Here is a 26,511-nt window from a genome sequence, read left to right as displayed (position 1 = left end):
AATAAGAAAATTTAGTTTGTAGTCACTTACACATGTTTAAGAGAAAAATAAAGCAGATGTGGAGAACAGGGAGTGTTGAGGGGGTGGCAATGTAAACAGAACGGACGAGGAAGGCTTCCCGGGGCAGGTCTTGAACAAAGACGTGAAGAAAGGCTGGAACAACTAGGCGCGAACCGGGAGAACAGCAGTTTAAGAAGCGGAATCAGCACCGAGCACAAACCCCAAACGCAACGCTCCTAAGGCGTCGCTCCCAGAGTTACGTATCGCCGCGGCCTATAAGCGAGGCCGCAGAAGGTCACTGGAAGCAAGCGCCTGCTGCCGCATCCTCCATTTTGCTTCCTGGTAGTAGTCTCTGACGCTTACCCCTAGTTTTTTCCTGTTCGTGAGGTTGGGTGACGCTTTCCTTCACCTCCGAGTGAACAGCAGGGGAGCCTGGCGGCTGGGAAGAGGAGCAAGAGCCAGCCAAGGCGGGAGAGCCTGGGGCAGCCGGCTCTGCCCTCATCCAAGATGGCGGCGCATGTCTCGCGAGGGATTCGGTCGGGAGGCGCGCGTGCTTAGCCGTCAGCCTCCGGCCTGGCGCTCGAGGGGCGAGGCTACGCTGGGGGCGGACGCGCTTTCTGCGGCCCGGCCTCAAGTCATCAGCGCCGCCGCCGCCCCCGCCAGGACTCTCGTCACCGCTCCGTGATTGCGGAGGGGAAGATGGAGCCGATGAACGTCGCTACTGACAGCGGGGACCGGCCCGGGGCCCCGGCGGGCTCAGGCCTGTCGGCTTCCCAGCGTCGGGCCGAGCTGCGGCGGAGAAAGCTGCTCATGAACTCGGAACAGCGCATCAACCGGATCATGGGCTTTCACAGGCCCGGGAGCGGCGCGGGTGAGGACCTCGGTTTCCCCTCAGGCTCCCGCCCACCCCTTCGAGTCTTGAGGATCATTCTTCCTTTCCCTCCTCCACCCGCTGGACCCTTTTGACCAGGCCCTGCTCTCTGACCTCCGCGCTCTCCCTGCTCCTTAGGTGATGTCCCAGGTTCTCACTTCTTAACCCCGGACATTTCTAGTCGCTCTCCTGTTTTTTTCCGGAGGCTTTGCCCTGAGGTTGTCCCCACCTCCACCGCGGGCTGCGAAGCCCTCGCTCCTGAGTCCCTCAGCCGTGGTGCCCTCTGCCCAGGTACCATGAGACAGCCCCTTCTTTCTTCCTCGCCCCCTCGCCTCTCTTGTGGGGCGTACATTTTATCCCCATGCAGACTGCTCTGTCTGTTGTGCCCCGCAGGAAGATTGCTTTCCTTTCTTTGCTCTCCCTTCCATTGCCTCCCCTAGCGTCTGCCGCCTTCTGCCTTTTGCTGTAACTCTGTCGGCCCACGTAAGCTTGTCTTTCCTGAACTGTCCCCTAGTCCTTCCTACGTGGATCAGGGACTCTTGTGGTCATATCCTTCTGTTTGTGTTCAGTGCCCTCAACACTGGTCATCTACAGCCCTTCTAAAACAGGTCAAAAAATTCGGAGCGACCATTCTTTTATTAGACCCAACAAGTGGGACGTGCCCAGCCGAGGTCTGCTCTCCTAGTGTGCTGAGATCGAGGTGATTGATGTCAGGAGCTGCGTTTAACCCTAAAGAGCTTTCTTCATTTCTCCCCCAGTGACGTGTACAATGAGTTTCTTAAATTTTTTTTTCATGTGAATATTGATTGAACACTTAGTATGTGCTGGTGTTCTCTAAGTTTCCATTGAGTCTTGCCTTTAGTAATTGGCCGTTAGTCACTGGTTGAAGCTCCTTAGACCTTATGATTTCTGCCCTGTCGGGCTTTACATATATAGCTCTGAACTTTTAAACAGTTCACAGGTTTTCGGCTGGAAACTATGGAGAGGTAAGAGCACTATTTCAGATTCTCCTAGAATAATAGATAGAAGACGCATTTCTTCCTTTAATGATTAATAGCAGGATATTTATTCTTTCCCAAAGCATGCATTATCTTTCTCAAGGTACATTCTGTATTTTGTTCTCTTGCTTTGAAACTTTTATATGTCAGTTAAGGTTTTTGTTTTGTTTTAAACCAGAACAGCATCCTAAAACTGCTTAAGTACCTACTGACGGCTCCCTGACGACCGTAGAAGGATTACGTAAACATAGCTGAAGGATATGCCACACCCTATGCTGACACACTCAGCATTCAGAAATCTAATATGTAAATACAGATTTTAAAAAGCATTGATAATTCTATATTTTTAACCAAATAAGCTAGAACAGCCAATGCAGTCATACTTCTGGGCTATATTATCCATGAAAACTTGTGTTTATAGCCTTCTCCATCCTTGACTATCTTTCCCAATTTGTGTACTATTCTTATCTTCTGCCCAGAAAGCTTGGATTCTGTCTTCTGCAGGAATACTCTTTTTGGGTGATATATTTTGAGGGTGTAGAGGAACTAGTTTATTTTTTCCTGCAGAATCAGCATTAATTTAGATTCAGACTGCAGAGTTCTAGCTGCAGCAGCATATTTTTTAATATTAATATGAAAGGTATTTGCCAGTATGTAATACATAAGGCTTCTAAATTTCTTTTCTCAGAAGAAGAAAGTCAAACAAAATCAAAGCAGCAGGACAGTGATAAACTGAACTCCCTCACCATTCCTTCAGTTTCAAAGCGAGTAGTGCTGGGTGATTCGGTCAGTACAGGAACAACTGACCAGGCGAGCGGTGTGGCCGAGGTAAAGGGGACTCAGCTGGGAGACAAATTGGACTCTTTCATTAAACCACCTGAGTGCAGCAGTGACGTGAGCCTTGAGCTCCGGCAGCGGAACAGAGGGGACCTGACAGCGGACACTGTTCAGAGGGGTTCTCGCCATGGCCTAGAACAGTATCTCTCCAGATTTGAAGAAGCAATGAAGCTCAGGAAACAGCTGATTAGTGAAAAACCCAATCAAGAGGATGGAAATACAACAGAAGAATTTGACTCTTTTCGAATATTTAGATTGGTGGGATGTGCTCTTCTTGCCTTTGGAGTCAGAGCTTTTGTTTGCAAATACTTGGTAAGAAACATAATGGAAAATGCAAATTTGTTATAATAATGAGTGCTTTTAATCCACAGAATTCATTGCCAATATTAACTTTATATTTACCAGATTCACGTGGCTATTTGGAGATGTATTATAAACTGCTATTCACCTTAGTGATAGAATGAGGTGTTCTGATTAAATACAGACCCTAATAATATTGCTAAACTTTTTCTACATGCTAGGTACTATTCTAAGTGCTTTATATATTAATTCATTTAATCCTTATTGTTATGAACTAGGTATCGTTTGAATCTGTGTTTTATAGATGAGGGAGTGAAGACTCAGAGAGGTTAAATCATTCGCCCAAGGTCACACAGCTGCTGAGTGGCAGCTAGGGTGAAACCCAGGCAGTTTCATTCCAAAACCAAAGGGAATCTTTGATACTGACATATAGTAGATGTTAATTAACACTTTTTAAATAATTTGAAATGTTAAAATGCAGTTCCTGTGGTCCTGAACGTGATGTAGTTTTTCTATGGTTCAGAAGGCATTTTAGCTTTTATAATGTTGTAGTGTTATGGCAGTCCATTTTCTTTGTACTTTCAGGTACAAAGGCTTCCATTTGACTTTCAGCCAAAGGCTGTTCATTGAAAGTTGGGATTTACTGATCTTTATGTTTTACAGTGTGTGGAGGAATGCAGAAAAGCATAGCTCATAGTTCAGTGTCTTGCTCTTTGAGATATTTCCATTCAGTAGACATTTTAAGAATACCTACCAAGTACTAGGCGCATAAGTAAATTTTACAGATAAGATATTATTAAGCAAAAATTTTTTTAAATCTATTTATATGCAAATCTTTTCTTAAAGAGCATCTGTTTAACAGACTTGATTTTTTGTGTGTGATGATAAATTGTCAGCTTTCAGCATTTAGTGTGACATGTAGCTGCTTTTTTTCCTTATCTGAAGGGCTCTGTGCTTTCCTGCTTTTAAAGTTATGTCCTATTTTTGTGTCTCATTTTTGTGTGAGGTTTTTTGGCTTTCTGGTTTTCTTTGCTATCAGATTTTCAACTATTATTTCTCATTGCTCTCACTGTACTTCCCCTCTAGTAATGTTTGCTCCTTCACTCCATTATATTTTTAATTTTAGAAATGATTATGTAAATTAAGTATTATTTTGATCTTATTTTATTTTATTGTGTGAAAATCAAGATAACCGAGTCATTTTATCTGTAGTAAGAGTAGCTCATCATTTGAGGGCCGGAGATGTAGCTATATGAGTTACTGCCTTGCCCCAAAGACTGAGGAACGTATGGCATCTCAAGTACTGGGCACTTTACTTGTGCTTTCAAATTGTCAGTTAGTTACCTCTAGATGAGAGAGATGTTACTGCATGACATATGCATCTATCACCATTAACTACTTTAAATCATTTAAAAGATAAGTTTTTATGAGAGAAGACATTGTTGGGGACATTAAAAGAATGTGACAGCTTGAGAAACATGTTTTATGATAAGGAAATCAAATTTCTTTATTTTCTTCACCCTTCTGCAGAAACAAGACTACTTTCAGCTGCTACAATTAAATATTTTATTACAGTTTTTTTGTTTGGAATTTGATAACTGTTGTTAGTTTAATTTATTGTGTTTTTTTGTGAATGATTATATTGGAAATATATAATTTTATCTTCTATCTTCACAGTCCATATTTGCTCCATTTCTTACTTTACAACTTGCATACATGGGACTATACAAATATTTTCCCAAGGTAAATTAAATTTTTTTTCTAAATTATGGTGATGTATTTAGATTAATGACTAGATAATTTTAAGAACTTCTCAAAAGTTAGTCGTATTTATGGTCTGAATTAGTGCTACCAAAGTGTAATTGGACCACCAGCGCTGATCTTCAAACTATTTGTTTCCTTTTGTAATGAGTTAAGTTCAGAAAGTGAGTAATTAGAAACTTTTGTGGCAGTTTGACATTGCCATAACATTTTTATTGTGTTTTACAAAAATGTTAGTCCACCATGGATTAGGAGAAAGAAACCTCATGAAATCGTCTGACAGTGTTTGAATAGTACTTGTCTAAGAAAGTGTTCAATTTAATTACTGAGTAAATTTAGTAATACATTTTATCTATAATAAAGGAAATTAATTTTAAAATGGGTTCAGTTATCTTACTTTGGTCTTTACTGGACACTTAGTAACAATACACTTTATCTTTAATGTTGAGGGCCAGATATTTGCAAGAAATATTTGGCTCAGATTGCAAAACAGAATCATGGGGCGTGTCCATCTTTGCCTGGTCTGCTTGCCTACAGATGTATACATACTTTTATGGGACTTGGCTTGGCTGGTGTAGAAGATAACCTTGTGTGATTGAGCTTTGTGTGAGATTTTTGCTAAAAAATGGCTGCTTGGCTATTTGCTTAGTCATTTGTAATGTACTGATAGACCTCGTGTGTTTTTAATGGATTTGAAACATTTATATTTTTGAGGAGTCAGATAGGTCAAATACACAAAGTAAAAGAGTAAAGAAAGAAATGTAATTTTATTAATACATTTTTTTATGATTAGATGTGTATTTATTGACCTACCCCAAAAATGTAATTTTAATTAAAGCATTTGTTTAGAAATTTATCCGTGAAACAGTGATTATAGTTTTGTAGTAGCGAAAGTTTGGAAACCAGTAATAAGTGTCTAGTTATATGTCCAGTAATAAGTGACTAGTTAAAAAAAATTATGGCATATCCATTCAGAAGGGGGAAGCTCTCGCTATACTGTTAATGGTAAGCTTGCCAATAAATGTTAAGAGAAAAAAACAAAATACAGAATAGAATCTATAGTATACTTTTTTTTTTGTAAAAAGGAGGAAAATAATATATATTTGATTTTGCTTGTATATGTATAAAGAAACTTGGGAAGAATATTCCATGAAACTATTAACATTGCTTATTTGTGATAGAAGTATATATGGGTTACTAGGTAAATGGGGGAGAGAAAAGGGATGGAGAATACTGTATACTTTTCTCTCAACAAAACATTTTGTTATAACAGTTTTTAAATACAGAAAAGTTGAAAGAATTGTGCAGTGAACACACATTTATACTTACCACCTAGATCCTATAATTAACATTTCATTGTATTTATCATCTCTCTATCCACTTTTCTGTCCATTTTCAATACATCTTTTTTTCTTGATGTATTTCAAAGTATGTTGTAGATGTACACATTAGTATACTTTACACATTTCACTTACATATTAACTACAATTCAGTGTTTGTTTATGGTTCTTACTCTTTTCTTTAAGGTAAAATTTTCATACAGTGAAATGCTCAGGTCTTTAGTATACCATTTAATGAGTTTTGACAACCTGGGAAACCTAAATCCTTTCAAGGTTGAGAACACTGCTGTCAGGAAGTTCCATCATGCCTTTTTCCAGGCATCCCCAGCCCCTACACCCTGAACGTCTAATTTTCTTTTTCCCACCATAGATTAGTTTTGCCTGTTTTAATAGTTCGTATAAATGGGATTGTTTCTGTACATACTTTTTTGTACAAGGCTTCTTTCATTCTGCATAATATTTTTGAGATTCATCCACGTTGTTGAGAGTATCAGCGGTTCATTCCCTTTTTCTTTTTGGCTGAATAATATTCCATCGTGTGAATATATCCATTTCTTTAATCTTCTGTTGATGGACATCTTGGTTGTTTCCAGTCTTTGGTTGTTACGACTAAAGCAGCTAAGAACTTTATTTTTTTTTAAATTTTTCCTTTGTCTTTCCAAAGCCCCCTGGTACATAGTTGTATATTTTTAGTTGTGGGTCCTTCTAGTTGTGGCATAGTGGGATGCTGCCTCAGCATGCATTGATGTGCAGTGCCGTGTCCATGCCCGGGATCCGAACCAGCAAAACCCTGGGCCACTGAAGCGGAGCGTGAGAACTTAACCACTCAGCCACAGGCCGGCCCCAGAACTTTCTTTCTTTTTTTTCTTTTTGAGGAAGATTAGCCCTGAGCTAACTACTGCCAATCATCCTCTTTTTGCTGAGGAAGACTGGCCCTGAGCTAACATCAATGCCCATCTTCTTCTTTATACATGGGATGCCTACCACACACAGCATGGCTTTTGCCAAGTGGTGCCATGTCCGCACCCGGGATCCGAACTGGTGAACCCTGGGCCGCCGAAGTGGAACGTGCGAACTTAACCCCTGTGCCACTGGGCCAGCCCCACAACTTTCCTGTATGAATCTTTTTGTGGCCATAGGGTTTGATGTCTCTTGGGTAACTATAGTTTTTTATATTTAAAAAATTTTTGAAACATGTGACTGGATTTGGTGATACCAAATCAGTAAATTAAATGAAAATTTAGCCTTGAATCTCTTAAAAAGTGACATTAGAAAATTGTATTAGAAAATAAATGTTCTCTCTCCCCTCCAAAATACTCTGAGCTGTTCAGTGATATTCTATTGCATGTGTAATCAACTGTGAATTCTTTTGCACTGTAATTAGGGCTCTGCAGAATGTTCCCTTTATTCTTTTGCAAATTACTCCCTGTCCTTCAGTACACCTTGCACTCTTCTGACTTTTGTTGTTGTGAGACTTACCTTACAAAAAGATTTCTCCTCTCACTTCTGCTCATCTAAATCTTGCTTATTCTTGAAGGCTTATTTTTAATTCCACTTCCTCCTGAAATACTTCCCTGTGCTTTATTTATACATAAAACCCTGGAGGAATGTCTATCTCCTTTGAGCCACTATGGCACACATTATCCATGTCATTCATTTAGCTGTTATTTATATCCTGTCTGGTAATGTTTATCCAGTTTTTGTCTTAGGCTGTTGTATATGTCTTAAATCATTATTTATGACTTGCTTCCAAGATAGGACTTTTTTTTTAACATTTGATAGCAAGAGCAGTCTTTTCCCTACTGTCTAGCAGGTTCCTGCTTTATATGTTATATGCTCAGTAAACGTTTGTTGATATATTATTGATTGATGTTTTGAAACTTCATTAATAGTTTTGAAATCAGTTAGCCAAAAATAGCACTGATAATGTTTCTGTAGAGCTTAAGAAGTCTTCTGAAAGCTGTAAGATTTATTTAAATCTTTCTCTATACAGAGTGAAAAGAAGATAAAGACAACGGTGCTAACAGCGGCGCTTCTGTTATCTGGAATTCCTGCTGAAGTGATAAATCGATCAATGGATACCTATAGCAAAATGGGCGAAGTTTTCACAGATCTCTGTGTCTACTTTTTCACTTTTATCTTTTGTCATGAACTGCTTGATTACTGGGGCTCTGAAGTACCCTGAAGCCTGCAGAACTCAGAAGGAGAAGCTTTAAAAAGTCGAATTTCTCTTCTACATTGCAATGTCTTTAATTTAAAGAGGCAAATCAGTTTACACCTTTATGTAATTCTTTTACTTTATAGGGGTTGTAAAGCCACTTGATTAGGATTGGAATGGCAGGTTCCCTGATTTAAAAGGGTTGAGTTTGTATTAATACTGATGTGATGAATAGAGTACCAATGTCATTAATTGATTTTTCTTGTTTAATTAGAATCCCTAGTCTACACCTTTCCCTAACTTCTCTGATTTGTGATTCTTCTTTTGGGGGCTGAGCTAGTGCTTTTAAGCTACCAGATGAACATGGTCTCAGCCAGTCCAAAGACTGTATCTTGTATTTGTGTTGTTCTGTCCTAAGAAATGGAGCCATCTTTAAAAATAAAATGAAAGAAACTGAAATTGTCTAATGTTAAGTCTGCACATTTTAACTTAAGAGAACTGAATAAGGTAGCCAATTTTATCTTATCTTGTTGAGTCAATATCTTAATTTTTATTCCAGTGCATATATTTAATGGAAGAAATTATTAAGATTCATACATGTGAAATTAGAAGGTATTTATGAAATCTTTATTTTACTTTAATTTTTATTTATGAGAATTTTTTATTACCAAACTCAGAATTGGAAATTTTCACTTTTTTTTTTTTTGAGGGAGATTAGCCCTGAGCTAACATCTGCTGCCAATCCTCCTCTTTTTGCTGAGGAAGACTAGCCCTGAGCTAACATCCATGCTCATCTTCCTCTACTTTAGATGTGGGACGCCTGCCACAGCATGGCTTGACAAGTGGCACCATGTGCGTACCCGGGATCTGAACCAGGAAACCCCGGGCCACCGAAGCGGAATGTGTGCACTTAACTGCTGTGCCACTGGCCAGCCCCCAAATTTTCACTTTTGAGTTTTCAATTTTCAGAAGTTTGTTTTTTGGGCAAACTAGAATAGAATGATTAGATATAAAAATGGGATTTGAAGAATAAATTGAAGTATACAACCCAATAGCATAAATATCTTTTTAACTAACTTGGTGACACTGTCGTATTTGGAAGATTTGTCTTCTTAAAAAAGTATAAAACATAATGTTATATTGTTTGGAATTACATTTCCTACAGATTTTTGTATGGTTTATTTGGTTAATCTTTGTGATATTAAAAACATATACTTTTTTTTTTAATTACTCACAAAGTCTTGATTTTTGTCATTTTATTTTGAACCAGAATAATGGAGAATAAGTATAATAATTTAAGTCTGTTCTGCTGACTTAGGTTAAGATTATCAGCACAAATTTTTCATGATTCCATGACAAATCTAGTATCTAGTTGATTGGAAAGCATCCTTAGATTTGTCACTTTCTCCCCATTCCCTGCCAATACGCTAGTGGTCTTCACTTGCATGTTTACTTCTTTCATTTCTTAACAAAAAGGCCCCGTTTAGCCAGTTGACACATGCCAAGTTTTAGTAATTGTAGGTCATTATCAAATTTATTTCAAAGAGAAGAGCTGTACGGTATCTGTGTCTATTGATGCCCTTATTTCTCTGCAGCTAATTGGCATCTTCCTGATCATTTGCTCAAGTGTGTTTAATAATATCAAATGGAAATGGAAGTTTCTTAGTGTTTGGAATAAGTAAAAAGAATATTTTATTTAGAAATTTCACTGACTTGAAATGTATATGGGTTAAAACTAGATTCACAAGGATGGTTGTTTAGAGGTGACGTCTTCAGTCAGTAGCTTTTCAGTCTGATCACTTGTGTAAATGGACATGTGCATCACAGTTGGTACTAAAAACAGCAAGAAGGTTATGAGATACTCGGAACTGGGTTAATTAATCCAAATCAAAATCTGCTTTGGAAGCCATGGCAGATTGCTAAAAGTGGTATATTGGAGATACTGTGCACTATAATTACTCTTTCACCTATGCTAATAGATAAAGCAGCTTCTTCCAGGACATAGAAGGGCTGTGAATTTGTGGGCGTAAAAAGCCAGTCAGAATTGTCATGTGAATGTATTCTCTAAGAGGAGTTAGAAATGAAGTATCTCAGAAAGAGCTCTGGCCTGAGTATCAGATGCCTGGGTTCTGGTTCCAGTTTAGATTCCAAAAAGTTACTGATCCAGGATTAAATTTGTTTCCCAACTCTCAGTTTTCTTGCTTAAAATCAAGAAATTTGAGTATGTGATTTTAAAAATCTGTTCCAGCTGTAACATTAACTTCTGCATGGCCTTATCCAGGTCCATGCCTTCAAATACCATATATTATTCTACATTCTATAAAGTGCTTATGAGCCTTATGTCTCCAACTTCTATTGCTCCCTTGAACTCCAGATGCATATCCAGTAGTCCCTCCTTATCTGAGGGGGATGCATTCCAAAACCCCCAGTGGATGTCTGACACTGCTGATAGTACTGAATCCTATAGATACTATGTTTTTTCCTATACTACATACATATTTGTGGTATGACAGCAAAACTAGTGCGAATTTCTTTATAGTTTCACAGATAGAAGATTCATCCTTACCGTAGATCTTAGCAACCTCAGCATGCAATTTTTTTTCTTTCCTTAGAAAGTTGAGAACTTTCACCTTTTCACTTAAAGGCAGCACTTTATGGCTTCTCTTTGTCATATCGGAATTGTCAGCATCACTACTCTTGAGCTTTGGGGCCATTGTTAAGTAAAATAAGGGTTATTTGAACACAAGCACTGCAATACCTTGACAGTCGATCTGATAACCCAGACAGTCACCAGGGGACATTGAAACCTAGGACCATGAAACCGCAGGTAAAGGGGGACTACTGTATCCCCTTATGTAGCCATTATTTCCTTTTGGATATCTAGAAGGCATCTCAAACATCACATCCCTGAAACAGAAGGATTGATTTCTCTACTGCCAAATCTGCTGCTCCCATGCCTTTCTCATCTCTGTAAATTCGCCAGAATCCATAGTACCTTTCTTGAAAATCTCGGAGTCATCATTATTCTCCCTTTTCCCTCACAGTTCACACCCAATTTATCAATTACTGTTTGGAGAGCTACCTCCAAAAACATCCAGAATCTGACCACTTCTCAGTGTCTCCACTGTTTACGCTAGTGGTTTCCTATTTCTTTTAGACTGAAACCCATACTCCTTACCTTCAACCAACATACAAGCAATTTACAGTGGCTCTGATACCTAACCCTCATTGGTGTCCGTTCTGTCCCATATTTGCTCAGGGCCTCCTTACCCTTGGCATAGACTGCATGCTCTCACAGGTGGGCAGTAAGCCACTGAGGAAGAGCAGAAGCTTGTCTTGGTGTCTTAACTTGATTTCATTTTTTAGGAAAACGAAATTTGAGGTGAAATTTACGTACAATAAAATGCACCAATTTAACGTGCACAGTTCGATGAATTTTGACAAACATACTCACCCAACGACCACCACAATCAAGATATAGAACTTTTCTATCATCCTGATATTTAAGAAAGTAAAATAGTACAGAGGCATGTGAAGTAAATAAGAGAGGCTCTACCCAACTCCATTACAGCTTTCTGCTGTAACAACATTTGTGTGTTCCACTAGGCGAGCCATCAAGCTTGACTCTACTTGAGAGTCACCTGGGAAGCTTGAAAACTCCCAATGCGCAAGTTGCACTCCAGACCAATTAAACTAATATCAGGATGGAACACAAGCATTTGCATTTTTCTTTTTTTGTTTTTGCTGAGGAAGATTTGCCCTGGGCAAATTTTGTATGTGGGTCTCCACTGCAGTGTGGCAGCTGAAGAGTGATGTAGGTCAGTGCCCAGAACCGAAGCAGAGCACGTCCAATTTAACCACTATGCCACCAGGCTGGCCCCTGCTTGTTTTTGTTTTTGTTTTTATTAAAGCTTCCAAGTGCAGGTAATGTTGAGAACCATTATAATCTTGCAAATGTGTTTTTAGCTCTTGGTTCTCTTCTCCACCAAGTTAACTCCTACTCAGTCTTCAAATCTCACCTCAAGTGTCACTTCCTCAGGGAATTCTTTTTCTGAATCCCTCTCCTATGGTGGAATCTTTCTTGTTGCATTACGTCTGCTCGTGTTGTTGGTAATGTCTATATCCCCCACTAGATTGTAAGCTCCCCAGGATCCAGCACGTGCCCGACACGTAACAATAAATATAAATGAATGGGAGTGAATGGAGACGTTTGTAGCATCTCTTAGCGCAGGTTCAGGCGGACGTCAGCGCACGTCCAGGATAGTTCGTGGATGCACATGGCGCCCGGGTGACCCTTGCAGCAAACACCCTCTCAGGGCCCGCAAAGCAGACGCGCCGCACTCCACCGCACCAACGCGCGGGGGCTGCTGCGGCCGGCCTGACAGGGACAACCTGGCCAAGGCCGCGTGTTTCGGCGCGGCCGGCGCTGTGCGGCCTCCAGCCGAGAGACGGCGCTGTGGAGATAGGGCAGCTTCCGGCCCGCCGCTTCCTTCCTTCTTCCGCCGGCGCCAGCACGTCCTGTTTTCGTTGGCCGCGCTCGGATGGCGGCTGCTGCTGGAGCTGCTGCCGCCTCGTAGCGCTGCCTCTCGCACGGCGAGCCGAGGGCAGCGCGGCGCCTTCCTTTGTCCGGGTCTCCTGCGCGTGGTCCCGAAGGGCGCCCTTCCCCACGGCCGGCAGAATGGGCCGGGAGTCACGGTGAGGCGGCGCGCCGAGCGGGCGAGCGGCTTCCTTGGAGCGGGGGAAGAGGCGGGAGTTGAGGTGGCCGCGGCGCCAGGCCTGCCCCGGCGCGGCCCCACGTGCCGCCAGCGCTGCCCGCGGCCGCTGGAGGGGCTGGGGACCCTCGGCTGAGGGAATGGCGGTGCTTGAGTCGGCGACGGCGCTACCCTCGCCGGGCTGGAGCCCCTGGAGCGGGAACACCCCCCAGGACGTCGGTGGTCGGGCACCACGTCCCGCCTCTTCCGCGGCGCCTGCCCTCGTGGCCTCGGGCAGTAGTGATGTCGGGTGAATTTCTTACCGCTTCGCCTTTGCAGCGTTTCCTTGGAGACTGTCGCGCTCTATTTTAGTTCTCTGTGCCTGTGTGATATCGTCCCAAGTCGGTTGAAAGGAGCGTGTGGACACACATTTTTACACCACCGACAGCGCTCTACCTTATTGGGCTTTTCCTGGGCTACAGTAGATACTTGCATGGGCATTTTCTTCGCAATTAGACTTCGTATTTATGTTTTCTCTATCCTTTTTAACCTGTGGACTGGGAGGTCTCATTAGAGCTATGATACTTCTTCAAAACTTTAGATCGTTACCTGGCTTGGGACTTTGAGGTTTTTTCCCTTAAAGATGAATGTTTACTATATGTTTAGCAGGGACTGAAAGATCCTTTGTATTTAGGATATAAATAATAAGCAAAGTAATAGTATTTTATTGAGGTAAAATTTACATTCAGGGAAATGGATAAAGCTTAAGGGTAGAGCCTGATGAAATTTAGCAAATATATAAACCGTGTTAACCATCACCTAGATAAAGAATGTGTCCATAACTGCGGAAAATTCCTGTAAAGGTCTTTAGATCTCCCTGAAGGCATTGCTATTCATCTGGTCACCCAGACCAGAAACCTGGAAGTGATGTTTATTTGACTCATTCTTCTCTCTTACTGCCTACATCCAGTTCAATTCTCTACCCTTTCCCTGTTCCCACTGTCCCTGACTTGCTTGAGGCCCTAATCATTTATTGCTCAGACTGCTACACCTGCCTCAAATTGATTGTCTCCTGTGATCTTGCCCTCCTAGTAGATGCCTCACACTGCAGCCATCGTGATACTTCTGAAATAAAGGTCAGATCGTGTCATTCCCCTGCTGTCCTCTCCATTGGTTCTTACTGCTTCCAAGATAAAATCAGACTCCAGCATGGCCTTCAAGCACCTGCATGAGAAAGTCCCTGTATTCAGCCTTCTCCCATCTCTGCCCCGCATGGCCTGTGCTCTCGGTTTGTTCAGGGCATAATGAAAGGCTCAGAGATGGAAGAGAGCCGGGTGTTAGAGAAATCAGTAAAGAGCGTGGTTTGCCTCCATCTGTAGGTTTCATGAAGGGTTGAAGAGAAGTAGTAGGAGGTAGGTTCTGAAAGGGACTCAGGCCCAGAAGGTGGATGGACTGTAGATTAAGTTTTGAGGATAAGAATTTATTTGGGAGCCTTTGAAGATTTTGAGTAAGTGTGTATGTGTGTATATAATAGGATCAGAACTCTGGTTTACGCAGATTACCCTAACAGCAATGAGTAAAATGGATTTAAGGGAAAGGGGAGAAGCAGCAGGAAGACCAGGGGTCTTCTAAATGTCCTCTGTGGATAAGTCTGTTATGAAGTAGTGACAGAGGGGACTCGGAGGAGGCAATATCATGTGAAAAGAATGACAGAAGTGAAATTGGGGATACTTGGTGTTTTATTAGTTGTGTAGAATGGGAAAAAGAGAAAATATTGAAGATAAGTGGTATCTTTGAGCTTGCTGACTGGAATTTGGGATGATAAATTGTTTGGGGAGGGGAGGTAACAGGTTTGGGTTTCTACATGTTGAATTTCAGGTGCTTGAGGGATAAATCAGGTGTTCTCATTCCCTAGCAATGTTAGCCAGGTTTATTGCTTTAAGTAGCCTTTGTACCCTGATGACTTCCTAATTTATATTTCTTTCGTTAACTCCACACTCATTTCAACTACCTGCTCTGTATCTCCGCTTAGATGCCTAATATCCTGATTTCCCACCTTCCTCTCAAACCTACTCCCTCAGCCCTCCCATCTTAGTAAATGGCAACTTCATCTTTCTACTCTATCTGGCCAAGGATCTTGGAAACACCAATGATGTCTCCCTTGCTATCACTCTTGACATTTAATTAGTCATTAAATCCAGTCAGCTCTAGCTTCAAAATATCCAGATTTTGACGCTTTTGAATGACTCTACACTTGACAGTCCGATCCAAGCCACCACTGTCTTTTCCTTGGATGATTTCTGTAGCATTCTGTTTTTCCTGCTTCTGCCTTTGCTTTCCTTCGGTTTGTTGTTCCCTCAGCAGCCAGAGGAAAGCTTTATAAACATTAGTGATGTTATGTCACACCTCTGCTTAAAATCTTCCAGCAGCTTCCCATCTTACTCAGAGTAAAAGAGAAAGTCCTTGTAATGGCCTCTAAGGCTCTATAAGGCTCCCCACGTTGGGCTACCCTGCTGTATCTCTTACCTCCTCTCATGGCACTTTCTCTCGCTCATTCCGCCCTAGCTACATCTGCCTTCCTTGCTGTTTTGTGAACACACCAATCAAGTCTTCTCTTCAGGGACTTTGCACTTGCTATGCATTTTGCCTGGAAGGTTCCTCCCCCGTATGTCTACATGGTTCCTTCCTTTACTTCTTTCAAGCCATCGAAATGTCTTTTTATTAGTGAGGCCTTCTCTAATCGCCAAGTATAAAATAGCAGACCTCCTACCTCTCATTCCCTTTTTTCTTTACTCTGATCTGTTTTTCTCCATAGCACCACATGACATATTGTATATTTATTTTTTATTTATTTTATTTTTTTCTTTTTGAAGAAGATTAGCCCTGAGCTAACATCTGCTGCCAATCCTCCTCTTTTTGCTGAGGAAGACTGACCCTGAGCTAACATCTGCACCCATCTTCCTCTACTTTATATGTGGGACGCCTGCCACAGCATGGCTTGACAAGTGGTGCCATGTTCGCACCCGGGATCCAAACTGGCGAACCCTGGGCCGCCAAAGCAGAACGTGGGAACTGAACCCCTCTGCCACTGGTTGGCCCCTGTATATTTATTTTTTTCCTTGTCCGTCATCTCTTCTTTACCAGAATGCAAACTGTTTGCAGGAGCTTGGTCTGTTTTGTTTACTGTCCTTACTTCCCTTTCAAGACAGCCCATCTCCACATGTGCTATGGCAGAAAGGTTCATTCTTTCCCTCTAATTTTAAAGAAGTTTATGTAAAAAGAGTCCTTTCAGTGTTTAATTTGTCTGCTGGGATTTTTTTGAAAAATGTAATAAATAAAATATAATAGAAGCCAAGTGTGTTTGCTAAGCTTAATCTTTTACTTAATATTGTAGCCACTATCGGAAGCGATCAGCATCACGGGGGCGCTCTGGAAGTCGATCTAGAAGTCGCTCACCCTCAGACAAAAGAAGTAAACGTGGAGATGACAGACGGTCTAGAAGCAGAGATAGAGATAGAAGAAGAGAGAGATCTCGTAGCAGGGATAAAAGAAGATCTCGGTCAAGAGACAGGAAGCGTCTGAGGTAAGATGTTAGTCTCCAAAGGACCCGTGATGCATTGGGCCTTCTCGGCTAAATTGTGCTTCTTCAAAAGTTTGTTTTGGACTAGAAGGTCCTCTGCTTTAACTCCAGCTTTTTTTTTATTAGCTCCAGAAGTGATTTGCCTAGAACAAAGGTTCTCTCAAACAGTGCTTTAAGTTTGGAAACTTGAGGCTGTATTTCCTGTAATCCAAAGAGAACCCTTGATGCTCCCTGTGAGAGGTTAAAAAAAGAAGTAAAACATAAGATGATGTGCCATCAAGGGGGTTCTGTTCTAATTCTGTCCCAAGAGAGCTGACCACTGTGTTCAGAGCAGCCACTAAAGCTGACAGGAGAGGGAAACAGGGCAGAGCCATCTTCAGGCACTCCTTAATGTTTGAAACTATTTTATTAATTTAATTTTTTTATGAGGAAGATTTGCCCTAAGCTAACAGCTGTGCCACTCTTCCGCTACTTTGTATGTACAATGTCTCCACAGCACGGCTGATGAGTGGATTAGGTCCTCACCTGGCATCTGAACCCATGAGCCGTGGGCCGCTGAAGCAGAGCGAGCGTAACTTTAACCCCTTGGCCATGGGGCCGGCCCCAGAAACTATGTTAAAGAACTGTTTTAGATTTAAACCAAAGAACACCCTAATTTTTATTTTACTTTTACTTGGTTATGTATTTCTTGGTACTAGTCAAGTATTCATAACCTTTCTGGAGGTGAAAAAGAGTTTTAAGATAAAAATAACCTCTCCCTCACCAAAAGAAAAAATTTCTAATGCAGTTTCTTATTAAAATAGTAAAGAAGATAAGGTTGTACAGGTGCTGTGAGGTGATCTTAGAACCTTGACTTTATCTTTTTCAGACATTGGAAGGAGAGATTGCAAAGGTATTGCGTGGTGCTAAGGAAAAATATTCACTCATGACAATGTGGATAGTGCTAACTTACTCAATTTCATGTTACGTGGTCCCAGGAATAGTTTCCTACAGTTCTGTCAGTACTTGTTAAGTGAAATTGGTCATTTAAGATTTGGTCTTTGACTTATTGGTGTGAAAGCGGAATCACAAGATATAGAGCCAGAAGGATTTTGAGATTATCTGGTGAAGTTTCCATATTTTATAGATGAGAAAACTGAGACCCAGAGAGTTGATCTGCCCTATGTCGTGTCACTAGTTAGTAACACCCACAGGGCAGAAGTTCTTGTTTCTTAATCTTCATATCTGTGATCTTTCCATAGCCCCATTTGCCCATCCTTAATACTTACCTGTCTTTGAAATTTAGATTTTTCTGCTCTAGGCCATAGATTTCAAATAGCTATTATAACAGATTTGCTATGTTTTTCAACAAACATTTTGAAATTAGTGTCCTCATTTTTTTCATTGACCACTTATAAGAATTGGCTTTACTTGTTTGCTATACTGATTTGATAGTTAATTGAAATCTCTGCCTTTAATAATGTTAATTAAGAAGCTTCCTTCAGCATGGGAGAGAGCCACGATCTGAAATAGAAGCTCCACTTGGTCATAGAATAAATGAGAAGTGTCCCCCTTGCAGGCGTTCCAGAAGTAGAGAGAGAGACAGAAGTCGAGAGCGAAGAAGATCTCGAAGTCGAGACAGGAGACGCTCGAGGAGTAGAAGCCGGGGCCGGCGATCCCGGTCCTCCAGTCCTGGTAACAAAAGCAAGAAAGCTGAGAACAGGTAATGTTATCATTGGGCTGTATCTGTCATGCAGGTTGGGAACTGACTCTCTTGACTCTGCCTTGATTTTTTTTAAAAAAAATCTTTATAATAATTACTGAATTTGGCTCCTACTATGAACTCTTGGCTGAAGTTTAATAGGTTATAAAGCTTATAATTCATTTGGAAAATACTAACTTCTGTTAGTTTTAACACTCATAAGGCATTGTTCCCTTATTTAATACTTACTGTGAATGGTCAGAAATATATTTTATAAACATCTTTGTTGGAACTGTATTGTTTCCTTTGAAATTATTTTCTTAGGTAGTATTTCTAACATTGGTAAATAACTTTTTAACTCATGATATGCATTGCTGAATTGTTCAGGATGGATGAACTTTGCTTGTATAAGTTGTGTACTTGTTTCTTTAAGATGCCAGTACCATTTCATTTTGAGGTATTATTTATGTCTATTAGACAGAATGCGTTTACTCTATGTTTCTCTTGTCAATGGTTTTTTTGCCTACTATTATTGTTTTTTAAGTCATAGGATAGTTGATGTATGGACTTGTATCTGTTTTCTGTATCTTCACGTTAGTCATGCGTATTTTTCCCATGTTGATTTAACTTTATAAATTTTACTTTTATTTTACCAGGGTCAGTGTATTATGACCATTGGGGTTTTTTTAATTAAAAATAAAATATAAATTTAGAAAAGTGAATGAAATATAAACATGCAGTTTATTAATAATTATAAAGCAATATCCATGTAACCACCACCAAGGTCAAGAAATAGCATTGTCAGTATCCTCAGAAGCCCTCCATGTCCCTTCTGTAACCCAGCTCTCTACTCCCTAATAAAACCACTCTTGAATTTTGTGCTAGTAATTTCTTACATTTTTTTACAGTTTTACCACCTGCATTTGTTATCTGGAAAAAGAGTAGTTTACACTTAAATCTTTTTAAATTTTATATGAATGAGTCATGTATGCTTTTGTCTTTGCTCAACTTTATTTGAGACTTAACTGTGTTGTCTCAAATAGTATTTAATCTCCTTGTTGAATGCTATTCTGTGGTCTATCTTTTTGTTATTTATTTATTTTTTTTTGCAGGGGAAGATTCGTCCTAAGCGAATGTCTGTTGCCAATCTTACTCCTTTTTCTCCCTTTCACCCCACAAAGCCCCAGTACATAGTTGTAAAGTCTTCTAGTTCTTCTGTGTGAGCTCTAGCATGGTTGCTGACAGATGAGTGGTGTGGTTCTGCACCCAGGAGCTGAGCCTGGGCTGCCGAGGCGGAAAATGCTGAACTTTAACCTCTAGGCCATGAGGGCTGGCTCTGTTCTGTGGTATAAATATATCACTATTTATTTGTCCATTCTACTGAGATAGATGTTTGTGTGGTTTTAACTTTTTGGCTATTATGAACATTTTTGTATATGTATCCTATTATAAATGTGTGTGAGTTTCCCTAGGGTGTATACCTGGGAGTAAAATTGCATGATCGTAGAATAAACGTGGCTTCATTTTTACTAGGTAATCCCAAATGCTTTCCAAAGAGTGTGTACTGATTATACTCCCACCAGCAGTGTATGAGGGTTGTGTTGCTCCATATACTTGCCAATATTTGGTATTGTCAGTCCTTTTCATTTTTGTTAATTGGGTACACCTGTAATACCAGTATTGTGGTTTTAATTTGCATTTCCCTGGTTACCAATGAGGTGGAACACCTTTTCATGTGTTAATTGGATTAAAAGGATTTCCTCTTAAGTACATGTTCAGATCTTTTGCTCATTTTCCTATTGGGTTTCTCTCTTTAAAAATTGATTTGTAGGAAGTTTTTGTTTTATGTTTTTAAGTATCCTGGATAGTTGTGTTTTGTCAGTTATATGAGTGGCAAATACATCTCTTTGTGGTTTGTCTTTTCATTCTGTAATGATACTTTTGATGAACGGAGTCTTAAGTAAGAAGAAGCATTTCTTAATTCATTTTATGAATTGAGAAGAATATAGATATTAAAACCTGACGGGCAGTATGAGAAAAGGAAATTATAGGCTATACTCAATCCAAATATAGATTAGTGTACCGAATCTAACAATATATAAAAAAGATAGTACAATCATGAACTAGTTGGATTTATTCCAGGAAGGGAAGGTTGGTTTAACATCAGAAAATGAATCAGTGTAATACTCTATATTAATAAGATTTAAGGAGAAAAGTTATAATTATCTGTATAAATTCAGGAAAAACTTTTTACTAACTTCAACGTATATTCATGTTTAAAAGTTCTTGAGCCAGCCCTGATGGCCTACTGGTTAAAGTTCTGCCCTTACCGTCTTGGCAGCCCAGCTTCACTTCCAGGTCACAACACCATCCCACCCGACTGTGAGTTGTGTGCTGTGGCAGCAGTTCACATAGAAGAACTAGGATGACCTAGAACTAGGATGCACAGCCATACACTGGGTCTTTGGGAGGGAAAAGAGGAAAATTGGCAACAGATGTCAGCTCAGGGTGAAACTTTCCCTGCCCCCCCCCAAAAAAAAATTGCCACATTGGACCGTTAGATATTTGGGAAAAAAAAAGTTCTTAGACATGAATAGAAAAATATTTGACAAACTGATTATAAAATTAGAAATGCAGAGGGCATAAACACTCTTGAAGAGCAAGGTAGGAGGACTTGCTCTACCACATATCAAGACTTGTCATAAAATTACAGAAGTTAAGATAGTGCTTTTTTTAAATTGTGGTAACATTGGTTTATAACATTATATAAATTTCAGGTGTACATCATTACATTTTGACTTCTGTATAGACTACATCGTGTTTACCACCAAAAGTCTAGTTGCCATCTGTCACTGTATAAATGTGACCCTTTACCCCTTTTGCCTTCCCCTAAGAGAGTGTGGTTTTAGTGTAGGCATAGAGAAATAGATCAGTGAAACATATAAAGAGCCCAGAAAGAGAGCCACACATACATGGTCATTTGATAAATAAGAGTGGGGATGTTGTAGTCAGTGGGAAAAAGTTTTTTCAATAAATGGTGCTAGAGACATTTGCTATCCTATAATGAAATAGGACCGCCTACCTCATTCTGTGCACAAAAAGTATTTCCAAGCAGATTAAACACCAAATTAGGTGCCTGGCCCCATGGTTGAGTGGTTAAGTTTGCACACTCCACTTCTGTGGCGCAGGGTTTCTTTCGCCAATTTGGATCCTGGGTGTGGACCTAACACTGTTTGTCAGGCCATGCTGAGGCGGCATCCCACATAGCAGAGCTGGAAGGACCTACAACTGGAATACACAACTATGTACTGGGGGGCTTTCGGGAGAAGAAGAGAAAAAAACAATGATCAGCAACAGATGTTAGCTCAGGTGCCAATCTTTAAAAAAAAAAAGACCAAATTAGATGGCAAAACTATAAACCTTTCAGAAGTTTTTGCTAGAGAATATCTTCTTTACTTCTGGATATCTGCATCAAATCTGGAAGGATTTCTCAGGTACTTTAAAAAGCACCAATCATAAAGAGGGGAAAGTTGACTAATTTGATTACATTCAAATTAAGAAATTTTATTCATTTTAAGATACCATAAGTAGGGTCAAAATGCAAACCTAGGGGCCTGTCAGGTGGCGTACTGGTTAAGTTTGCATGATCACTTTGGCAGCCCGGGGTTTGCAGGTTTGAATCCCAGGCGTGGACTGAGGCACCACTTGTTAAGCCATGCTGTGGTGGTGTCCCACATACAAAACAGGAAGATGGCCACTGATGTTAGCTCCGGGCCAGTCTTCCTCAGCAAAAAGATGAAGACTGCCGAAAGATGTTAGCTCAGGGCCAGTATTCCTCACACATGCACAAAAAAAGCCTACTGGGATTTTAAATATTATTACACATATAAGTTATCTTGTAGAATATTAATGTCTTGGTATATTTCTCCATTTGTTTAATTTTATCTCTATTTAAATTTTGTAATTATTTTTATGTGAAATGACCAGTTTTTCTTGGGTGAATTTCCAAATGTTTAATAATATTTGTCATTATTGTCATGGGATTAAGTTTTCATTACATTTCCAAGATGTTTATTAATGAAATATAAAAATGCAGTTGACTCTTGAAAGTTTATTTCTTACCTAAAAAGTAAAATACAAGTCTGTAAAAGTATTTTAAAATGAATATTCCAAGCACAAATAGATGATGTCTCCTTCTCTCTCTCTTTTGGTAGGTCTAGGTCCAAAGAGAAAACAGATAGTGGGGAAAGTTCTAAAGAGAAGAAAAAAGACAAAGATGACAAGGAGGATGAAAAAGAAAAAGATGCTGGCGTATGTTTACTAACATAAATAATCATATAATATCAGACTTGTTTCTACAATGACAAGTTCCTGTTTGTTTTTTTAATACTCTGTGTTTTATTTTTAAATAACTTATAACAGATATATAAGATAACCAGATAAAGTAATAGTTGTCCTCATGAGAAAATTTTTTTCTGAAAAACGTTATGTATTTATACTCATTATCTATTTTTACTTACAAAATGTGATCATACCATATGCATTATTCTGTGTCTTGCTTTTTGTTCTTTCTTTTTTTTTTTTTATTTTTTCCTTTTTCTCTGAAACCCCCCCCCCCCCCCCGTACATAGTTGTATGTTTTTAGTCGTGGGTCCTTCTGGTTGTGGCATATGGGATGCCACTTCAGCATGGCTTGATGGGTGGTGCCATGTCCTTGCCCAGGACTTGAACTGGCAAAACCCTGGGCCGCCAAAGCAGAGTGTGCGAACTTAACCACTCAGCCACAGGACTGGCCCCTCATTTTTAAATTATGAATTATTTTATTAATATATAAGGTCTTAAGAATAATGAACAGCAGTGTACCCACCATTCAACCTAAAAAAATAGAATACCTTGCTGTTTTCATTTATTTATTGGAGAGCTTTCTCCAACTGCATACATAGATATAGCTTGTTTTTAATGCCTGCGTAATGTTCTGTTGAAGCAAGGTAGAGAGATCACTTCTGATGGATACTTAGGTTGTTTCTAGTCTGCAGTTATAAACAATGGTGCATTAATCTTTGTACATGTGTCTTTTGTGAATATAGTATAGGGTAAATTGTATCAGTGAAATGGGTTTGTCAGTGGGTATATACATTTAACATTTTGATGAATAGTATCAAATTGTCTTCCAAAAAAGTTGTATAAATTTTGTCTTGAGATTTTTTTTTGCTAAGGAAAATTCACTGTGAACTAACATGCGTTGCCAATCTTCCTTTTTTTTTTTTGAGGAAGATTTGCACTGAGCTAACATCTGTGCCAGTCTTCTATTTTGTATGTGAGTCACTGCCACAGCATGGCTGCCTCTGAGTGGTGTAGTTCTGTGCCTGGGAACTGAACCTGGGCCACTGAGGCAGAGTGCACCAAACTTAACCAGTAGGTTATGGGGCTAGCCCCCTTGACTTAACATTTTAGACATATGAAAATGTCTATTTTCTCACATCTTTGCCAACATGGGAATTTCAAAATCTAATTTTCACTAATTTAATAGGAGGTAATTGATATCTTCTTATTTTGAGTTGCATGTCTTTAAATGAGTGAATATTTTTAAATGCTATGAGCATAATGTAATATAAGTTTATAATATACATAGTAATGTTTTTTATTTACTATTTGCACTTTTCTTTGAACTGCCTATTCTTATCTTTTGCCCATTTTAAAATGTATTATAACTTCACTTCTTTTTTTGTTATGTTTTTTCTTGAGTTCTACTTTTTTAGTGGTTCTTTTTTTTTTAAGGGACCTGCTTACTGAGCAGGGTAGCTAAGAAAGGCTACTACACGAGAAGTCTGGGGGTCTGGTTTCTGATCTAGTTTCTTCTATTGAATGACTGGGTGACCTTGAGGAAAACATATAAGCTTTCTGGGGATCATCTTTAGAGAAGATGGAATTATTATAAAGGGTATAAATTCAGGAGCAAAGCCTTTCTTTGTTTAAGAAATGTTTATTTAAAAAATACAAACATAAGGATATTATAAAGTATTTGGAAAGTCAGAAATAATTCTCTGTAATCCCAGGTGCCAAAACACCATCACCATTACAATTTTGTAATATTTTGACTGTTTTTTATATGTATATTTCCATACTCATCTATAATGGTAGCATAAATTTTTGATTTCTAGCTTGGCTTAATCTAAAGTCCCTGATTATGTCTGTGAAAATGATTTGCTGTCTTCTCTTGAGAGTAGTAGTAGTAATCTTGATAAAGGCTTTAGATGGCTGTTACCAAGAACTTAGATCTAAAGGCTACAAGACAAAAACTTCTTACACATGTTGACAAATAGCTTTCATTTGCTCACTAATTGTAATAGAAAATTACTTTTCATGGCGGCAAACTTGGAGGAGTTTAGAGGATTTAAAGTTGAGAATAACATAACTAGGGAGCTGTGCTTGCTAATTCATTAAGTTTCTGCTTGGAGGAAGAAATTGAATTTATGCATGCATATTGCTTGTAACTAAAATGAGATTAATTTATGGTGTTTGAAGTCTGTTTTCACTTACTTAGTTGAAGATGCTTTTTATTGTGATTTCGTTTTGCTAGTATATTCGTGGATATATTTAAAAGTTGTGTAGTCTAAGTCTGGTCTAAATTTAGAAGTTTTTATTTACATCCAATTTTCCTTTTTCTTTTTTATACTTTGGAGAAATTATTTGTAATGTCACTTGGAGTACAATCGTTAATCCTTGTTTCCCTCTCTCTCTCTTTTTTTTTTTCCTCCAAGAACTTTGACCAAAATAAGCTGGAAGAAGAAATGAGAAAGCGAAAAGAAAGAGTAGAAAAATGGCGAGAAGAGCAACGTAAAAAGGCCATGGAAAACATAGGGGAACTGAAAAAGGAAATTGAAGAGATGAAACAAGGGAAAAAATGGAGTTTAGAAGATGATGATGGTATATTCATTTGTCAGACTAAGAAGACAATTCAGTAGACTATTCTAGAATTATGAGTAGTGGTTCATATTAGGATTTTTTTAGGCTGTTTTTTATTGTAGAAAAATATATATATCATAATGCTTACCATGTTAGTCATTTTTAAGTGTTTAATTCAGTGGCATTTAGTACATTCACAGTGTTGTGCAACCATCACCACTATCCATTGCCAGAACTTGTTCATCATCCCAAACAGAAACTGTTTTCCTTAAACAATAGCTCCCCATCCTATGACCACCCCCACCCCCCGGTAACTTCAATTCTACTTTTTGTCTCTGTGAATTTGCCTATTCTAGGTACATGATATAAATGAAATCATGCAATGATTTGTTTTTTTGTGCCTGGCTTATTTCACTTAGCATAATGTTGTCCGGGTTCATCCATGTTGTAGCATTTATCAGAATTTCATTCCTTTTTATGGATGAATAATATTCCATTAAGTGTATGTACCACATTTTGTTTACCTGTTCATTTTTTGTTGGATATATGGGTTATTTCTACCTTTTGGCTGTTGTGGATAGTGCTGCCATGAATATTTGTGTGTACGTATCTGTTTGAGTCCCTGCTTTCTGTTCTTTTGGATACATACCTAGAACTGGAATTGCTGGATTCATATTGAGATTTTAAATGCCCCTTCTAATATTTATGTTAGAATTTGAATTGTAGAGTAGCGTTCAGTAAGGATCACTGATTTACTTTAGAGTGGAGAGCTGGGTGCTTATGAGCATAATCAGTAAATAGCTCTTGAATTTTTTTTCTACAAATAAGAATGTTAGTCATGAGGGTAAATTAAGGGCATGTTTTCAAGTCCTTCCTCTGATTTTTCATAACTTAGAAGACAAACATTTCTGCTCCCTCTATGAATTTGCCTTTTCAGGTTTAATTAAAGTGGAACTGTGAAATTTTATAGAAGGTAAAATTTTGGTCTATTTTCTGTGAAAATTCTTGTGAATTTTTCATTTTCTGTGAAAGTTCCACAGTGTAGTTTAAATAGAGGAGTGGATTGTATCAATTGGTGATGATGTCTTAGTTATGTAAAAAAGATAGGATTGTCTTGAATTAAGAGTGTACTGTTATTTTTTCTTTGTAATTTAAAGAAGGGTAATTGAAAGAAAAGAAATAAATGTACCATTTAGCAGACAAAGTTTTTATTTCTGCTTCTAATAGTGTAGTTGTAAAATGTAATACTGGAGATTCATTTTTAAGGCATAATTAATCTTTTTGCCTCTTTTCAGTTTAACAATTTATAACTTATTGTTTTACTACTTTTATTATTATTATATTATTCAAAACTAATACATCCTTGATTTTAAAACTTCCAAGTGTGA

General features: G+C 39.0%; 2 protein-coding genes across 4 annotated transcripts in view; both read left to right on the top strand.

Annotated features, from left to right (window-relative positions):
• The first annotated feature begins 557 nt into the window (after window positions 1-557).
• CAMLG (calcium modulating ligand) lies at window positions 558-8,724 on the top strand. 2 transcript variants are annotated; one of them, XM_046665689.1, is made up of 4 exons: window positions 558-871; window positions 2,558-3,018; window positions 4,684-4,749; window positions 8,101-8,724. In XM_046665689.1, exons 1-4 carry the CDS (start codon window positions 700-702, stop codon window positions 8,290-8,292), a joined length of 891 nt encoding a protein of 296 aa, XP_046521645.1. In that variant the 5' UTR covers window positions 558-699; the 3' UTR covers window positions 8,293-8,724. The 2 variants fall into 2 exon arrangements, with proteins under 2 accessions (XP_046521645.1, XP_046521646.1); XM_046665690.1 differs by lacking the exon at window positions 4,684-4,749.
• A 4,062-nt stretch (window positions 8,725-12,786) lies between these two features.
• Window positions 12,787-26,511, top strand: part of DDX46 (DEAD-box helicase 46) — a 59,261-nt gene continuing 45,536 nt past the window's right edge. For both annotated transcript variants that reach the window (XM_046666661.1, XM_046666659.1), the window contains exons 1-5: window positions 12,787-12,960; window positions 16,351-16,539; window positions 18,095-18,238; window positions 22,432-22,528; window positions 24,979-25,144. In XM_046666661.1, the coding sequence (XP_046522617.1) occupies window positions 12,944-12,960; window positions 16,351-16,539; window positions 18,095-18,238; window positions 22,432-22,528; window positions 24,979-25,144 (613 nt within the window). In that variant the 5' untranslated portion in view covers window positions 12,787-12,943. The remainder of the gene's footprint in view (window positions 12,961-16,350; window positions 16,540-18,094; window positions 18,239-22,431; window positions 22,529-24,978; window positions 25,145-26,511) is intronic.

The sequence above is a fragment of the Equus quagga genome, chromosome 7 (genome assembly GCF_021613505.1).
Source record: "Equus quagga isolate Etosha38 chromosome 7, UCLA_HA_Equagga_1.0, whole genome shotgun sequence".
Lineage (NCBI taxonomy): Eukaryota > Metazoa > Chordata > Mammalia > Perissodactyla > Equidae > Equus > Equus quagga.
Note: the sequence above shows the minus strand (reverse complement) of the source record. Positions and strands in the feature narration are given on the sequence as shown.